Source organism: Cuculus canorus, chromosome 3 (genome assembly GCF_017976375.1).
Source record: "Cuculus canorus isolate bCucCan1 chromosome 3, bCucCan1.pri, whole genome shotgun sequence".
Classification (NCBI taxonomy): Eukaryota; Metazoa; Chordata; class Aves; order Cuculiformes; family Cuculidae; genus Cuculus; species Cuculus canorus.
The window spans coordinates 71,131,690-71,144,797 of NC_071403.1; the positions used below are offsets into that span (position 1 = coordinate 71,131,690).

Consider the following 13,108-nt stretch of genomic DNA (forward strand, 5'->3'; position numbering starts at 1 on the left):
GGTATCTTGGTCATTTTCAAGCAGCATTTTTGTGTGCAGCATACTATGGTTTGTATATGTATTTGGGAAGCTAATTGGGCATTCTGCAGTGGGATTAGCTTCAATATGTCATCTCCAAGTACCCAGTATGTTTATTAAAAGTCTTTTGCTGCTGCTTAAAGCTTCTGCGGCGTGCAGTCACAGACTTACAAGGGTCTGCGTTTGTTTAAAAAGCATTTTTCTTCCCCAAGCGAAGGCAATTTAATGAAAAAGACTGGATTATATGTATAATTCTTGAATGGAAGTGGCTTAAAATCCTTTTAGTGATCTGTACTTGGCCAGTTCAAGAGATGATGTGAGAACAGCAAATGTAATTTGTACAGTAGCACCCTGCAGGTCACTGCTCACTTCTGAGGTTTACCTCTGTAGACCCCTGTCCCTCATCATGTTTCTTGTTGTCTGATGTTAAGACAAAAGAATCAATGTAGCCTCACCTCTTCCTTTTCTTCTTGTGGGGAGGGCCTTGTTTGTGGTCAGAGTATGGAAACTTCAGGATTACGTCTCAGGCTCTCACAGAAGGTCTGCTACCTTGAACAAAATGTACTTGTAATGCAGATGAATTAGGAAGATTAAAGCAGATCTTAGGAAGAAATGTTTTCCTGTGAGGGTGGGAAGGTCCTGGCCCAGGTTGCTCAGAGAAGTCTTGGCTGCCCCATCCCGGGAGGTGTTTGAGGCCAGGTTGGATGGGGCTTTGAGCAACCTGATCCAGTGGGACATGTCCCTGCCCATGGCAGGGGGTTGGATCTGGGTGGACTTTGAGGTCCCTTCCAATCCAAACCAAAGTATGACTGTGAATTAATTTTGTGTGCTTGGTGTAGGCTTTGAGAGGTCTTTTCAGCAAGAACAAAAACATTTTGAACTGTGAATTTGTGTTTCTCTCTTATCAAAACCAGGTTATGCAGAGCCAATACAGATGATGAATGATGTCATAGCTCAGTTAGATGCGATTGTCAGCTTTGCGCATGTGTCAAATGGAGCACCAGTGCCATATGTCCGACCGCTCATCCTGGAAAAGGGACATGGAAGGATTGTGCTGAAAGGTGCCAGGCATCCTTGCATTGAAGTACAGGATGAAGTGGCCTTCATTCCCAACGACATTGCATTTGAGAAGGGCAAGCAAATGTTCCACATTATCACTGGTAATCAGTTCTTTTCTCTCTTTCATTTGTGATTTTCATTTTAAATGTCTCAAGTATTTCCAATAACAGCGTCTTTAAAAAAACCAAAGTAACAACAAGCAAACAAGGCAATAACCTGATAAAATTCTCTCAATACAGTTTCTCTAATCAACAAAGGGTGAGCATCCAGCAACCTATTCACCTTTCCGTATGGGGACTAGGATGTAGCTCTGGAAAAGAAGGGAAGGTATTTGTAAGCTATAGCCTCAAGTTGTGGCAGGGGAGGGTTAGATTGGATATTAGAAAAGATTTCTTTACTGAAAGAGTGATGAAGCTCTGAAAGAGGCTGCCCAGGGCAGTGGTGGAGTCTCCATCTGTGGAGGGGTTCAAAAGGCATATGACTGTGGCACCTGGGGACATGGGTCAGTCACCATAATGGTGTTGTGCTAATGGTTGAACTGGATGAGCTTAGAGGGCTTTTCCAACCTCAATGACTTTATAATTCTGTAATTCTTTATTATATTAAATAAGAAAGTGTCCGCACTGTTTTTGTGTAATGCACCTTGAGTACTGTGTTCGGTTCTGGGCCCCTCACCACAAGAAGGATGTTGAGGCTCTGGAGTGTGTCCAGAGAAGAGCAACAAAGCTGGTGAGGGGGCTGGAGAACAAGTCTTACAAGGAGCGTCTGAGAGAGCTGGGGTTGTTTAGCCTTGAGAAGAGGAGGCTGAGGGGAGACCTTATTACTCTCTACAACTACCTGAAAGGAGGTTGTGGAGAGGAGGGAGCTGGGCTCTTCTCCCAAGTGACAGGGGACAGGACAAGGGAGAATGGCCTCAAGCTCCGCCAGGGGACGTTCAGGCTGGACATCAGGAAAAAAAATTTCACAGAAAGGGTTATTGGGCACTGGAACAGGCTGCTCAGGGAAGTGGTTGAGTCATCTTACCTGGAGGTGTTTAAGGGACAGGTGTATGAGGTGCTGAGGGACATGGTTTAGGGATTGTTAGGAATGGTTGGACTTGATGATCCAGTGGGTCCTTTCCAACCTGGTGATTCTGTGGTTCTATGATGTTTTCTTCGATAGTTGATATCCTGCATGTTTCTGCACGTATAGACATGTCTCTCATCTTCTGAACCAATGATAGTCATGGGATTAGTTGTTAGGGTTGTAGTTACAGTGAGTTGTTTGGAGAAGGCAGTCACCAATTTAGAAAGTAATTTGGGAAGAAGAGCGAGGCCACTAGGACAGTTAGAAATGAGTTCTTCCGTACTAGATGTATCCTTTGCTATAGTGAGAGTATCTCCACAGGCCAGATGACCTCAGGAGCTGGAGAACCTGGACCTGCTTAAGTGATTTGGAAAATTCCACTGGGCTTCAGTTGTGCTTTAGCCATGTGGGCAGCTTCTGTGGGCAGGATTTTAAGCAACATCTTCGTTAATGTTTTCTTTGTTTACTATTAAAGTTGATTTTAAATACAAGCTATGTTTCAATGACTGCACCCTTTTTTCCCCTATTCTCTGGTATAATTAATGCAATTTTACTACACAGGAAAACACTTTTGGTGTTTATAAATTTAATTGAATTTTAATTTCCACCCAGATGTCCTTGACATACATTCTGAGTAGCAGACATCTGAAATTAGGGAATAATTAATGAACACTTCTAACATAATCAACAATAAGAACTGAAAGTCTAGATAAATGTGTGCTGACACGCTTGTTTTTCTGGTTAGCAAAAGCAAAGAATTGGTTTTAATGATCAATTTTCTGGAAAATACTTTTAATTTCATGTGTACTTCAGTTAATTTTAACTTATTACTGTTGTCGCTGATTCAGACTCCCTTTAGATTGTAATTTAAATCCATTTTTACAGCCAAATTGTAATTGTTTGAGAAGAAAGCAAATTGTTTTCTTTCTTAAGCAGCGATATCTATGACTTTTAAATTAAAGCTTGTGAGTTTTAGGTGCAGGCATGTGTTTAGATGACTGCTTGTACTTCTGAGGAGCCCCAAAACTTATGAAGGCTCATAATGCTCTCCTATCACCTCTCTCCTGGAAAAGCAGTGTTCAGTAGGACACACAAGTGAACCTTATTGGTATTGGAGCTACCTGTTCTACCTGTTAGACAAGTCTGCTGCTCTGTCCTGGCAAGGGAGTAATAAATAAATGTTCTTTGCTTTAATTTAGAGTCTGTTCTCCTTTACAGGAACTGTTGAATGGTAAAAGATGATGGGTTTTTAATTAACTTGCAAAATTTCTTCTTTAGGCCCTAACATGGGGGGAAAATCAACCTACATCCGCCAGACAGGGGTGATTGTTCTTATGGCCCAAATTGGCTGCTTTGTACCATGCGACTCCGCAGAAATCACTGTTGTGGATTGTATCTTGGCTCGTGTGGGAGCCGGGGACAGCCAGCTGAAAGGTGTGTCTACCTTCATGGCCGAGATGTTAGAAACTGCTTCCATCCTTCGGTAAGGGCTCTGCATTTTTGTTTTGGTGATTGGGGTTGATGGAAAAGGAGTTGCTCTAGGAAAGATGCTTTTAAGATTTCCTTTGATGTAGGATCTTGGTTAAAGATCTCAGATCCTTTTTAGCAGGCTCGTAACTTCTTGAAGTAGCCTTTTTCAGTCTACCACTTCCTCACAAGGGGAGGAGGAGCAGACACTGATCTCTTCTCTCTGGTGACCAGTTGTAGGACCTGAGGGAATGGCAGGAAGACGCGTTAGGGACATTAGGGGAAGGTTGTTCCCCCAGGGGATGGTGGAGCATTGGAACAGGCTCCCCAGGGAAGTAGTCATGTTGCCAAGCCTGACAATGTTCCAGAAGCATTTGGCCAACACCCTCAGACACATGGTGTGAATCTTGGGGTTGTCCTCTGCAGGGACAGGAGTTGGACTCAATGATCCTTGTGGGTCGCTGCCAACTCAGGGCATTTTATGATTCTGTGTTTATTTCAGTGGTTATACAGAGCTGATACCAAAGTCTAAACAGGACAAAGTAGCTCATTTGTAATGATCTGTGGAACGTTGCGCGGGCTCTTAATTTATCTACTGTTATTTAAATAGGAAAGATCATTGCCTCTTTCATGCTATGCCACTGCAACACAACACAGTGTGTGGTTCTGCAATATCCAGAGTTCATACTGTTCTCAAACTTCATAAAATGCTCTTGCGTTTGTAGGACAGCGTCTGAAAACTCCCTGATAATCATTGATGAGCTGGGCAGAGGAACTTCTACCTACGACGGCTTTGGCTTAGCGTGGGCGATTTCAGAATACATTGCTAGCAAAATCCGTGCTTTCTGTATGTTTGCCACACATTTTCATGAACTGACAGCTCTGGCTGACCAAGTGCCGACAGTGAATAACTTGCATGTTACTGCCCTGACCACTGATGACACACTGACAATGCTCTATCGGGTTAAGGAAGGTAAGATTGTAAATGATGAGCAAGGGAATCTTCATTTTGCCCTGAGAGAGGAAGAAATCTTAGTGGAAAACACATTGAAAGCATTTCATGTTTTCCTGCAGGCTTAGAGTTTATAATGGACGAGTTCTTCTCTTTCTGTAGAGTGTGGATGGTAGGAGCTCTGTCCATGTGTGAGTATAGTCAGTGATGTAGATGATTATTTAAGAGTTGTAGGTTATTTCTGCCACTTAAGGCGATGCCTTTCAGGTTGATCCCTTTTTGTTTCTTAAAGGGCAGAGAGAAGGGTTCAAAAAGGTTATTTTCTTTTTTCTTAAATCAGACATTTTAACCCACTGACAGAAGAGACTTATGCTCCTTAAACTGTTCTTTTAACAGAAATGAGTGCAACTCTTATGTGCTGACCATTTTTAATGATGCCTCTTTCATTGTAATTAGGCTTAGTCATTGAAAAAAGATGCTGCCCAATTTGTGCAGTTGTTTGATATAGGAAAAATCATATGTTTAGTTTTTAGCAAATGGCATCACACTAAGCCAACAAGTAGCCTGTTTTGTTAGTGTAAGATAAGTCAGATGTGTTTAATTAAAATAATTTAGGGAATCTAGTTATTATTTTGGTATTAAATTAGGCAATTTTTAATTGGACATAAATTTAATCTGTTAACCACAACAAGTAGTTCCTCCTGCTTCTCTGTATTTCTGGTCATTTGTTGCTCCCTGCAGCAGGAGCTGGTATCTGTGCTAAATACAGCAGGGCTGTGTAGCTGTGGCTTGCAAGGTGTGTGCACTAATGGCATTGTAATTTAGCTGTAAGCTCTACAGTGACTTTGTTGTTCCTGTAACAGCATTTCAGTTGGGTTGACAGCCTCTGGACTGAGATTCTGAGTTAAAATGGGAGCAGAGCACTGTTCGCTATGTTTTCATTTAAAAATGCCCCTTAATGTTCCTTTTCTGAATTCTTTAACATAGGAATGAGTTAAATGACACTGGGATGGATAGAAAATGTTTCTACAGAACACTGTGGCTATGCTGGATCTGATCAATCACTTACCTTGAGGAGTGGTTGTGTCTCAAATAAGGAATGACTAAGTGAGGAGTTAGGCTATGATCTTTACTAAACCAGTCCCTAGGTATGATCCATTCTTGTTAGGGCTAAGGAGAACTAGTCCTTACATCTCAAATCCTGGAGACTGATGTTTACTTATATCTTTCTAGTTTAGGATTTTCAATTGCTAAACTTCATTCCTCACTTTAAAAGCTGTTTTGTCATGTTGACGTCATACCAGGTTCTTGGGTTTGTTTTCCTTCTTCATCCTAATAACTCTGCTTTTCATGGTGAGTGCATATCCAGTATGTGTTACCCTGGTACTCGCTCCAATATTCCATGATTCCTTCTGCCAGTTCAGGATTTGTCCATTCATGCCTCTGGCATGTATTCTTCTGAAATGAATATGCCATCCAATTATTAAATTTTACTTTTATGCTTTTAAAGATAATCTTTGTAATCTCCACAGGCTGTCACCATACCATTAGATGTCTTTTGATAGTTGGTAAATGTGTTTTATTATATCCTCCAGTATCACTCCGGTGGTAACATGCTAGTTTTACTCCTATGACATTACTAATGGACTACTTCTTTCTCATTTTTTCTGGTTGTAAACCCATGAAATCACTTCATTTCTTGTTCTTTGATTACTGGTATGACCAATTCTAATTTTGCATTCCCCTGTGGCTGTAGCTTTGCAGTTAGGTTTTGAGTATTCTCTGTAGCACTGGGAGACTGATCTGACCAAGAGGAATGAAAACTTGGCCAGAAGTGTGACTCTCCTGGCTTTACTGAGACCCTGCGTAACACTGGTTATAGAACACCTCTGGTGCCACAGTCCTGTTTCTTTGAACTGTGTGTCTCTTGAGGTCTTTATTCCTTAGAAATGACCTATGTTCTCCTATTCATGCACTTTTCCTGGACAACGCCAAGGCTTTGCTTCTGAATATCAGCCTGAAGTGCTGTGGCCCTGGTACCCAGCCTGGTCCAGCAGGGAGGCAGCGCCTGTGGTTCTTCCTCAGTTTGCTGTTTCCTGTCTTGTCCAGCACATGTGGAACACTTTTTAAGTGAGGGTTCAGAGTGCCTTGCTCAGATCAATGCTTAATAGGTAGTTTAGTGTAGCGTGGGAACTGAAGACAAGGGTAGACATAAATTGCTGCAAGCGTACATGGAACCTGCGAGTGTTTACAATGCAGCAAGAGCTGGTGATGTATGGTGTCTCCAAATGAGCCATCTTTACCTAGGTACCTTATTTTGAGTACTTGGGTTGGGGAGGGAAGTAAGATGTACTGAATCTAAACCTTCAAACTTCTACATCCTTTTAAATAGCAACTCTTAGGTTAAAAACCCCTAATATTTCCCAGATAGTTGGGTGAATTCTCTTTCTTCAACCCCTTCTCCTCTCCTTTTTTTTGTTTTAACCGGTATTGGCTCGCCCATTCTGGTCCTGGTGAAAATTCTGGAAGCCAGTTTTATGTTTTCCTTCGACGAGTTTTGCCATTCTTAGTAATCTTTAGCCATACACATCTTTTCTTTGTACATCTTTCCATTCGATCCATTTTCTTGGAAGTGCTGTTGAGCACAGAGGCACAATGATTTGCAACCATCTGCTTAAACCTCTGTCAGATGGGATGCAACATCGTGAAATCCTCATCTTAAAATACCTCAAATTGGATGTCTGTGACCTAAGTTTTTGCATTTCGCGTTGTGCTTTTTCCCTTTTGGAAGAGTTCTGCTGTTCAGGTGAGGATGTGAGTACAGGCAGCTTGGATACAGCCGTGTTCTGAAACACGCAACAGGCTTCATATTGTTTGAAATGGATAATTAAACCTGAAATGCATGACAAGTGCCGTATTTTCATCCCTGTCTTCGTGCTTCAGGAGTGGAAGAGGAGACGCAAAGTGCTGTTCTCCAGCCCTGTGATCAGAGTTGGATCAGTCTCTTGGCAGAGACCTGGCTTGGCTTTGTGTCTGGGCAGGGGCATGGGTTTAATAGAAAATCCCAACCCCCCAAATTTCTGCTTAAAAATACTGATCTCCTTTAAGAAACCAGAGAGATTACAAGCCTTATGAAACAGAAAAAGATCTAAATGCTTATTTTTCCCTTCCGTGTTCTCCAGTTACTCATTATTCAATAGATGATTAGTTAAATATCATTTTACATGTAAAATTCATCTATTCATAACTCCTTGGTGGAGACTGAAATTGAAAGGATGTAATAATATTTGTGGGTGGCCAGGTGAGATTATGGTAAGGTAAATGAGTGAAGTTAATAAATTGCATCAGAGGGCTTTTAATATTGAAGTGAAAATTATTGTATGTAACTGTGTATAATTGACATATTTTGAGCAATTATGTGAGAAATTCTCTTTCTCAACCAAATGTTATAAACAGTGCATTAATTGAAGTGAGCGTGAAGTTGAAGTTGAAAGGCTTTCATATAATTAAAGACTCCTGGGGACCATAGAGGTGCGTGCCACTGATGCAAAGGAGGAGGAGGATTGAGAATGCAAGATATTAAATATTTTTATATAGATACACATATATGCGGAGTTAAGAAAAAACTGTGAGAGATATAGATGAAAAAATAATTGGTGCGAATCGCTATATTCTACAGACTGTGCTGAAGTACTTTAATAGAAACCATTATTCAATTTCATTTAAGTTCCAGAGGGAAATTTTTTCTGCCTGAAGAGGTTTACCTGTCTTCCTGAAGCACTTTTGGAGCTCTGGAATTACTACTCTGAGAGAGGTTAATTAAATAAGTGCATTTTCCTTAGTCTGTGCTATCATGTGTAGTCCAAAAGGTAAATCAGAAAATGTTGCTCATTTAGTTCTTTGGAACAGAGAACTATTCCACATTGGTTCATGTAATCTCTGCATAGCTGTATTATCTTGAGAGAATTCTTTAGTGGTTGTTTTTCTCTGCTTCCAGGTGTTTGTGACCAGAGTTTTGGAATACATGTGGCAGAGTTGGCGGCTTTCCCAAAACATGTGATAGAAAGTGCAAGAGAGAAAGCGTTGGAGCTGGAGGAGTTTCAAGACTTTGGCAAGTCCAGGGCATGTGAAGGAGAACCACCAGCCAAGAAATCCTACAGAGAGAGAGAGGTTTGCTGTCAGGAATGCTTTTTAAAGTCGTTTAGCTGGAATCACAGGATGGTTTGGGTTGGAAGAGACCTCAAAACCTATGGGCAGGGACACTTTCCACTGCATCAGGTTGTTCAAAGCCCTGTCCAACCTGGTCTTGAACACCTCCAGAGATGGAGCAGCCACGAATAGTTTAAGGATTCAAATTCCCTCTGAGCTTGAGGGTAATTAACTATAATCTCATTTTTCCGTAACAAAATGGTTTAGCTATGAAGTTCATTAAAAGTTGAAGAGATGTTTGAGGACAGTACTCAGCTTTCTTCTTTGTGCCCTTCTACATCCCATCAGGACTAAGACGTCTCCCGAGCTGATAATAGTGAAGGGCATGGCAATTTGACCTGGAGTATCTGATTTACAGATGCCATTAAGTTCCTGCCATTTCACACGTGAGAATTTTAGCTTGATGCTAGGCAACTGTGAAGGAAAATGTTCTTGGCTTCATGCAGGCTTTAGGCACAAGTTAAGGAACCATCTCAGCACAGATCTGATCGTGTCTACATGGCGTAATTCATCTGTGTAAAGCCGTTTGAGAGAACTTTTTTCTCTCCTCCCTTCACAAAAAAGAAGCTTCTTTAGCAGGTAGTGTAAAGGAAAACAGTAGCTTGGAGAAAACTTTTCAGAATAGCCCATGTCCTCTTGCTGGATTAAGAATCCTTACAGTCACATCTGCTGCTGCCTGTGACATGCATTGATTTTGCCCATAGTTGGGTCCTTCTTGTGCATGCCTATCAATCTGCTGACAGAGCTTAGCTGTGTCCAAGCCACTAGCCTGAAGCCTCACAGCCGTGTAACCTATTTATTGTCTGTACATTGATGGCAGTCTTGGTAATACTCCAGTATCCAAGCCTTGGGGTGTTAGTTCATATCCCAAGCACTTCCTACACTTAAAAGCCTTTGCTCTAGACAGAGGCTGTTACCTGTTAGATTATTTTCAGTTTCAGAGGTCTGCTGCCATTGTTTCTGGCTCCATAAGTGGATCTGGTGCTGTGCATGAACAGTCTCTGATTTGTCCTGCCTTTTAGTGCCAAGAAGCTCCCTTTCCACTACCTCAGCTGCACCACTGTCACCTTCCCTTTGCCAGCCTGCTGGCTGTCATGGCGAAGGATTTATCAGATTACTCAGATCTGGCTGTGTGGTCTTAAGTTGGTGTAAACTAAGCGGACATGGCAAATGCTTCTGACAAATACAGCATCGTGTTTATTAATCATAGAATCATACAATGCTTTGGGTTGGAAGGGACCATAAAGATCATATAGTTCCAACCCCCCTGCCATGGGCACGGATACTTCCCACTGGATCAGGCTGCCCAATAATACATAACATTAATCTTCTAGTAATACATAATATTTTCTAGACTTTCTAGGCAGTGAAATGGCAGAGCTATAGATGTCCCGCCCAGGGAGTTTCATTTACATCCTGTTTAGAGAGAAAAGCATGCTATTATGTTTCCAAGTCCTTCTGAGACTTCTGCAGTAAAAGCACACTGCATTAGTTCTAAATGATCAAACAAAGCTAAGAAAGCTTTGTGGTAGAGTCCTAGAACACAAAGTGCAGAGGAGTAGGCAAAATTCTGTATTCTGGGCAAACGATTTCTAATGCATGGGCCCCAAGTGCTGTTCATTAAATGTTTGTTCTAACTCTTCGATTCAGATTGTTTAGAAGTTCCACTGTGCCTGTTTGGGTAAAAGCATATGCATCAAGCTTAATTATCATCTGTTCTCCTTGGTGACGGCCACTCGCCAGTTGCTTGGTTACGACGTGTTCTTCCCTTTTGCATGTTGGAACATTGGGTTTGAGTTACAATTCCTCCAAAAAGTGACTGAGTTGGGTAACATGGCTGCTCTGATGCTGTTGTTGCTGGTGATCCTCACCTTATGTGGTCACACACTGGAATTAAATGGGGAACACATAGGAGCTCTGAATGTTAAATATTGTTTTTCTGCTGATCAACTAGTGCTTTTTGCTTGTGGATTGAAAGGGGAAAGAACTCCTGAGACCAGGATACCTGGGTTGTTGAGAACATGATAGCAAGTACATGGGAGCAAAACCCCAACTCTACCTCCCACACGAGGACAGGCTGAGAGAGTTCGGCTTATCCAGCCTGGAGAAGAGAAGGCTCCAGGGAGACCTTGAAGCACATTCCAGTACTGAAAGGGGTTACGGGAAAGCTGGGGAGGGGCTCTCGATCAGGGAGTGCAGGACTGGGGCAAGGGGGAACAGTTTTAAGCTGGAAGAGGAGATTGAGCTGAGATCTTGGGAATAAATGTTTTCCTGTGAGGATGATGGGGCACTGGCCCAGGCTGCCCAGAGAAATTGTGGCTGCCCCATCCCTGGAGGTGTTCGAGGCCGGGTTGGGTGGGGCGTGGAGCAACCTGCTCCAGTGGGAGGTGTCCCTGCCCATGGCAGGAGGGGTTGGAACTGGATGGGCTTCAAGGTCCTTTTCGATAAAAACCATTCTGTGATTATATGAAGTGCAAAAATAAGGGTGGGTTTTGCCTGCAGAAAGTTTCTGGTGCTGAATAATACTTGGGGCATTTGGAGAAATCCTGCTTGCAGCCTAAACGTCCATTCTGTTTTCTTCTCCTCATCCCTCTGTTTCAGGAAGGTGAAAAGATAATTCAGGATTTTCTTTGCCGAGTGAAGGCGTTGCCCCTGACAGATATGTCAGAAGAGGAGATCAGAGCCAAGCTGAGACAGCTGAGGAGCGATGTGCTGGCAAAGAATAATGGCTTTGTGAATGAAATAATTTCCCGAACAAAAGTTACATCATGAAAGGTGTGAGAATGGAATACAGCTCTCCAAGCATGTTCTACATTGCAGAAACTGTCATCTTTTTGTCTTGTAGCTTTTGTACCTTATGAAACTTGTACTGATTTATGTTGGCTTTTTTTTCGTTTCTTGCATTGTAATTATTGTGTAAAAAATTCTGAGCACATTCAGTGCGGAATTCTTGCTCCAGTTGTGACAGTTATGAGCTTTTATAAGTTTCCAATAAAAATATTTTTCAGTATTTAGGGAATTATTGACTGTACAAACCATATGTAATACCTTACAGGAAAAAGTGTGCTAGAGAGAGTAGCAATTCCAACGACGCACTGTCACTATGGCCTCAAAAATGCAACAGCATGTAGACAAGATCTTTGTCCTGTACCACAATTCTTTTCTGTGTTGCAATTCTGCTAATTCAGTTTTAGTAATGCTATATTAGCGCTCCATTAGAAAAGAGCATCTGCTGAGTGATTTGTCAGAAAGCTTTTGTGTGTGTACCTGTGTGGCAGTGGGCTTGGAGGGATCCTTTGTGTGCTGTGTGGACAGTGATGCCTGGTGAAACATCCTACAGATGGGCTCTCCACGCTCAAGCTGGGGAAGACATCGCGTTTTTGGCTGGTTTTGTAATGTAAGCAGAAGCTGGAGTGATGTTACAGTTTAAGGGGAGCTTCTGAGCTTGTCATGGTTTGTCTGCGAGGAATGCATGTGTTGATATTTATCTCATATAGGCCTTACACGGAGAGCATGAAAGCATGCAGATACAGGTTTAGATTCTCCTTCAAGTTTAGCATTTGAAACGGTAGCTCTGGAACACTTCACTTACATTCAAAGCTGTCAGTGTTGAATGATTGGGAAGAAAAGGTGTTTATCACATGGGATTGTAGGAATAAGATGGTGCTGGAGATGTCATGTAAACTTTTGCTGTGTTCAGAGCTTGTATTGGGAGCCTTCCAGTTATTAAAGAGGCTCCAGGAAAGCTGGGGAGGGGATGAGGGGGAATGGTTTTCAGCTGAAAGGGGAGATTTAGATGAGATCTTGGGAATAGATGTTTTCCTTTGATGGAAAACATCTCTGGCATGTTGCTCAGAGAAGTCATGTATGCCTGATCCCTGGAGGTGTTCAAGGCCAGGCTGGACGGGGCTTTGACCAACCTGATCCAGTGGGACGTGTCCCTGCCCATGGCTGGGGATTGGAACTGGATGGGCTTTGAGGTCTCTTCCAACCCAAACCATTCCATGACTCTATGAATCTAAATAGTCTGATCCCCACCTTACCATGACCTCCTCTCAGGGAGCCATACAGTGCGATGAGATCTCCCCTCAGCCTTCTCTTCAAGGCTCAACTCGATTGCTTCACGCAGTGCTGTGGCTCTGCATTGGAGATTTATGTGTGGCTGTGGTCTGCATTTCAGTGCTCCAAGAAGGGTTGCAAAAGAGGTATAGTGTTCAACTTGCTGTTGGATAATGCTTGGTTGTAGTTAGACTGGAACTTGGATGAACCAGAAGAAAATGAAGGCTCATTTGAGAGCTTTGGGTTCCGCATAGCACCTTTGTGGTCTTCAGAATGCGT

The 13,108-nt window shown here is 42.3% G+C and overlaps 1 protein-coding gene across 1 annotated transcript in view; it reads left to right on the forward strand.

The window, feature by feature from the left end:
- MSH2 (mutS homolog 2) overlaps nucleotides 1-11,896 on the forward strand; it is a 43,697-nt gene extending 31,801 nt beyond the window's left edge. The window contains exons 12-16 of the mRNA XM_054063202.1: nucleotides 933-1,178; nucleotides 3,421-3,625; nucleotides 4,335-4,582; nucleotides 8,559-8,731; nucleotides 11,372-11,896. Coding sequence (XP_053919177.1) covers nucleotides 933-1,178; nucleotides 3,421-3,625; nucleotides 4,335-4,582; nucleotides 8,559-8,731; nucleotides 11,372-11,542 — 1,043 coding nt within the window. The 3' untranslated portion in view covers nucleotides 11,543-11,896. The remainder of the gene's footprint in view (nucleotides 1-932; nucleotides 1,179-3,420; nucleotides 3,626-4,334; nucleotides 4,583-8,558; nucleotides 8,732-11,371) is intronic.
- The last annotated feature ends 1,212 nt before the right edge of the window (nucleotides 11,897-13,108 follow it).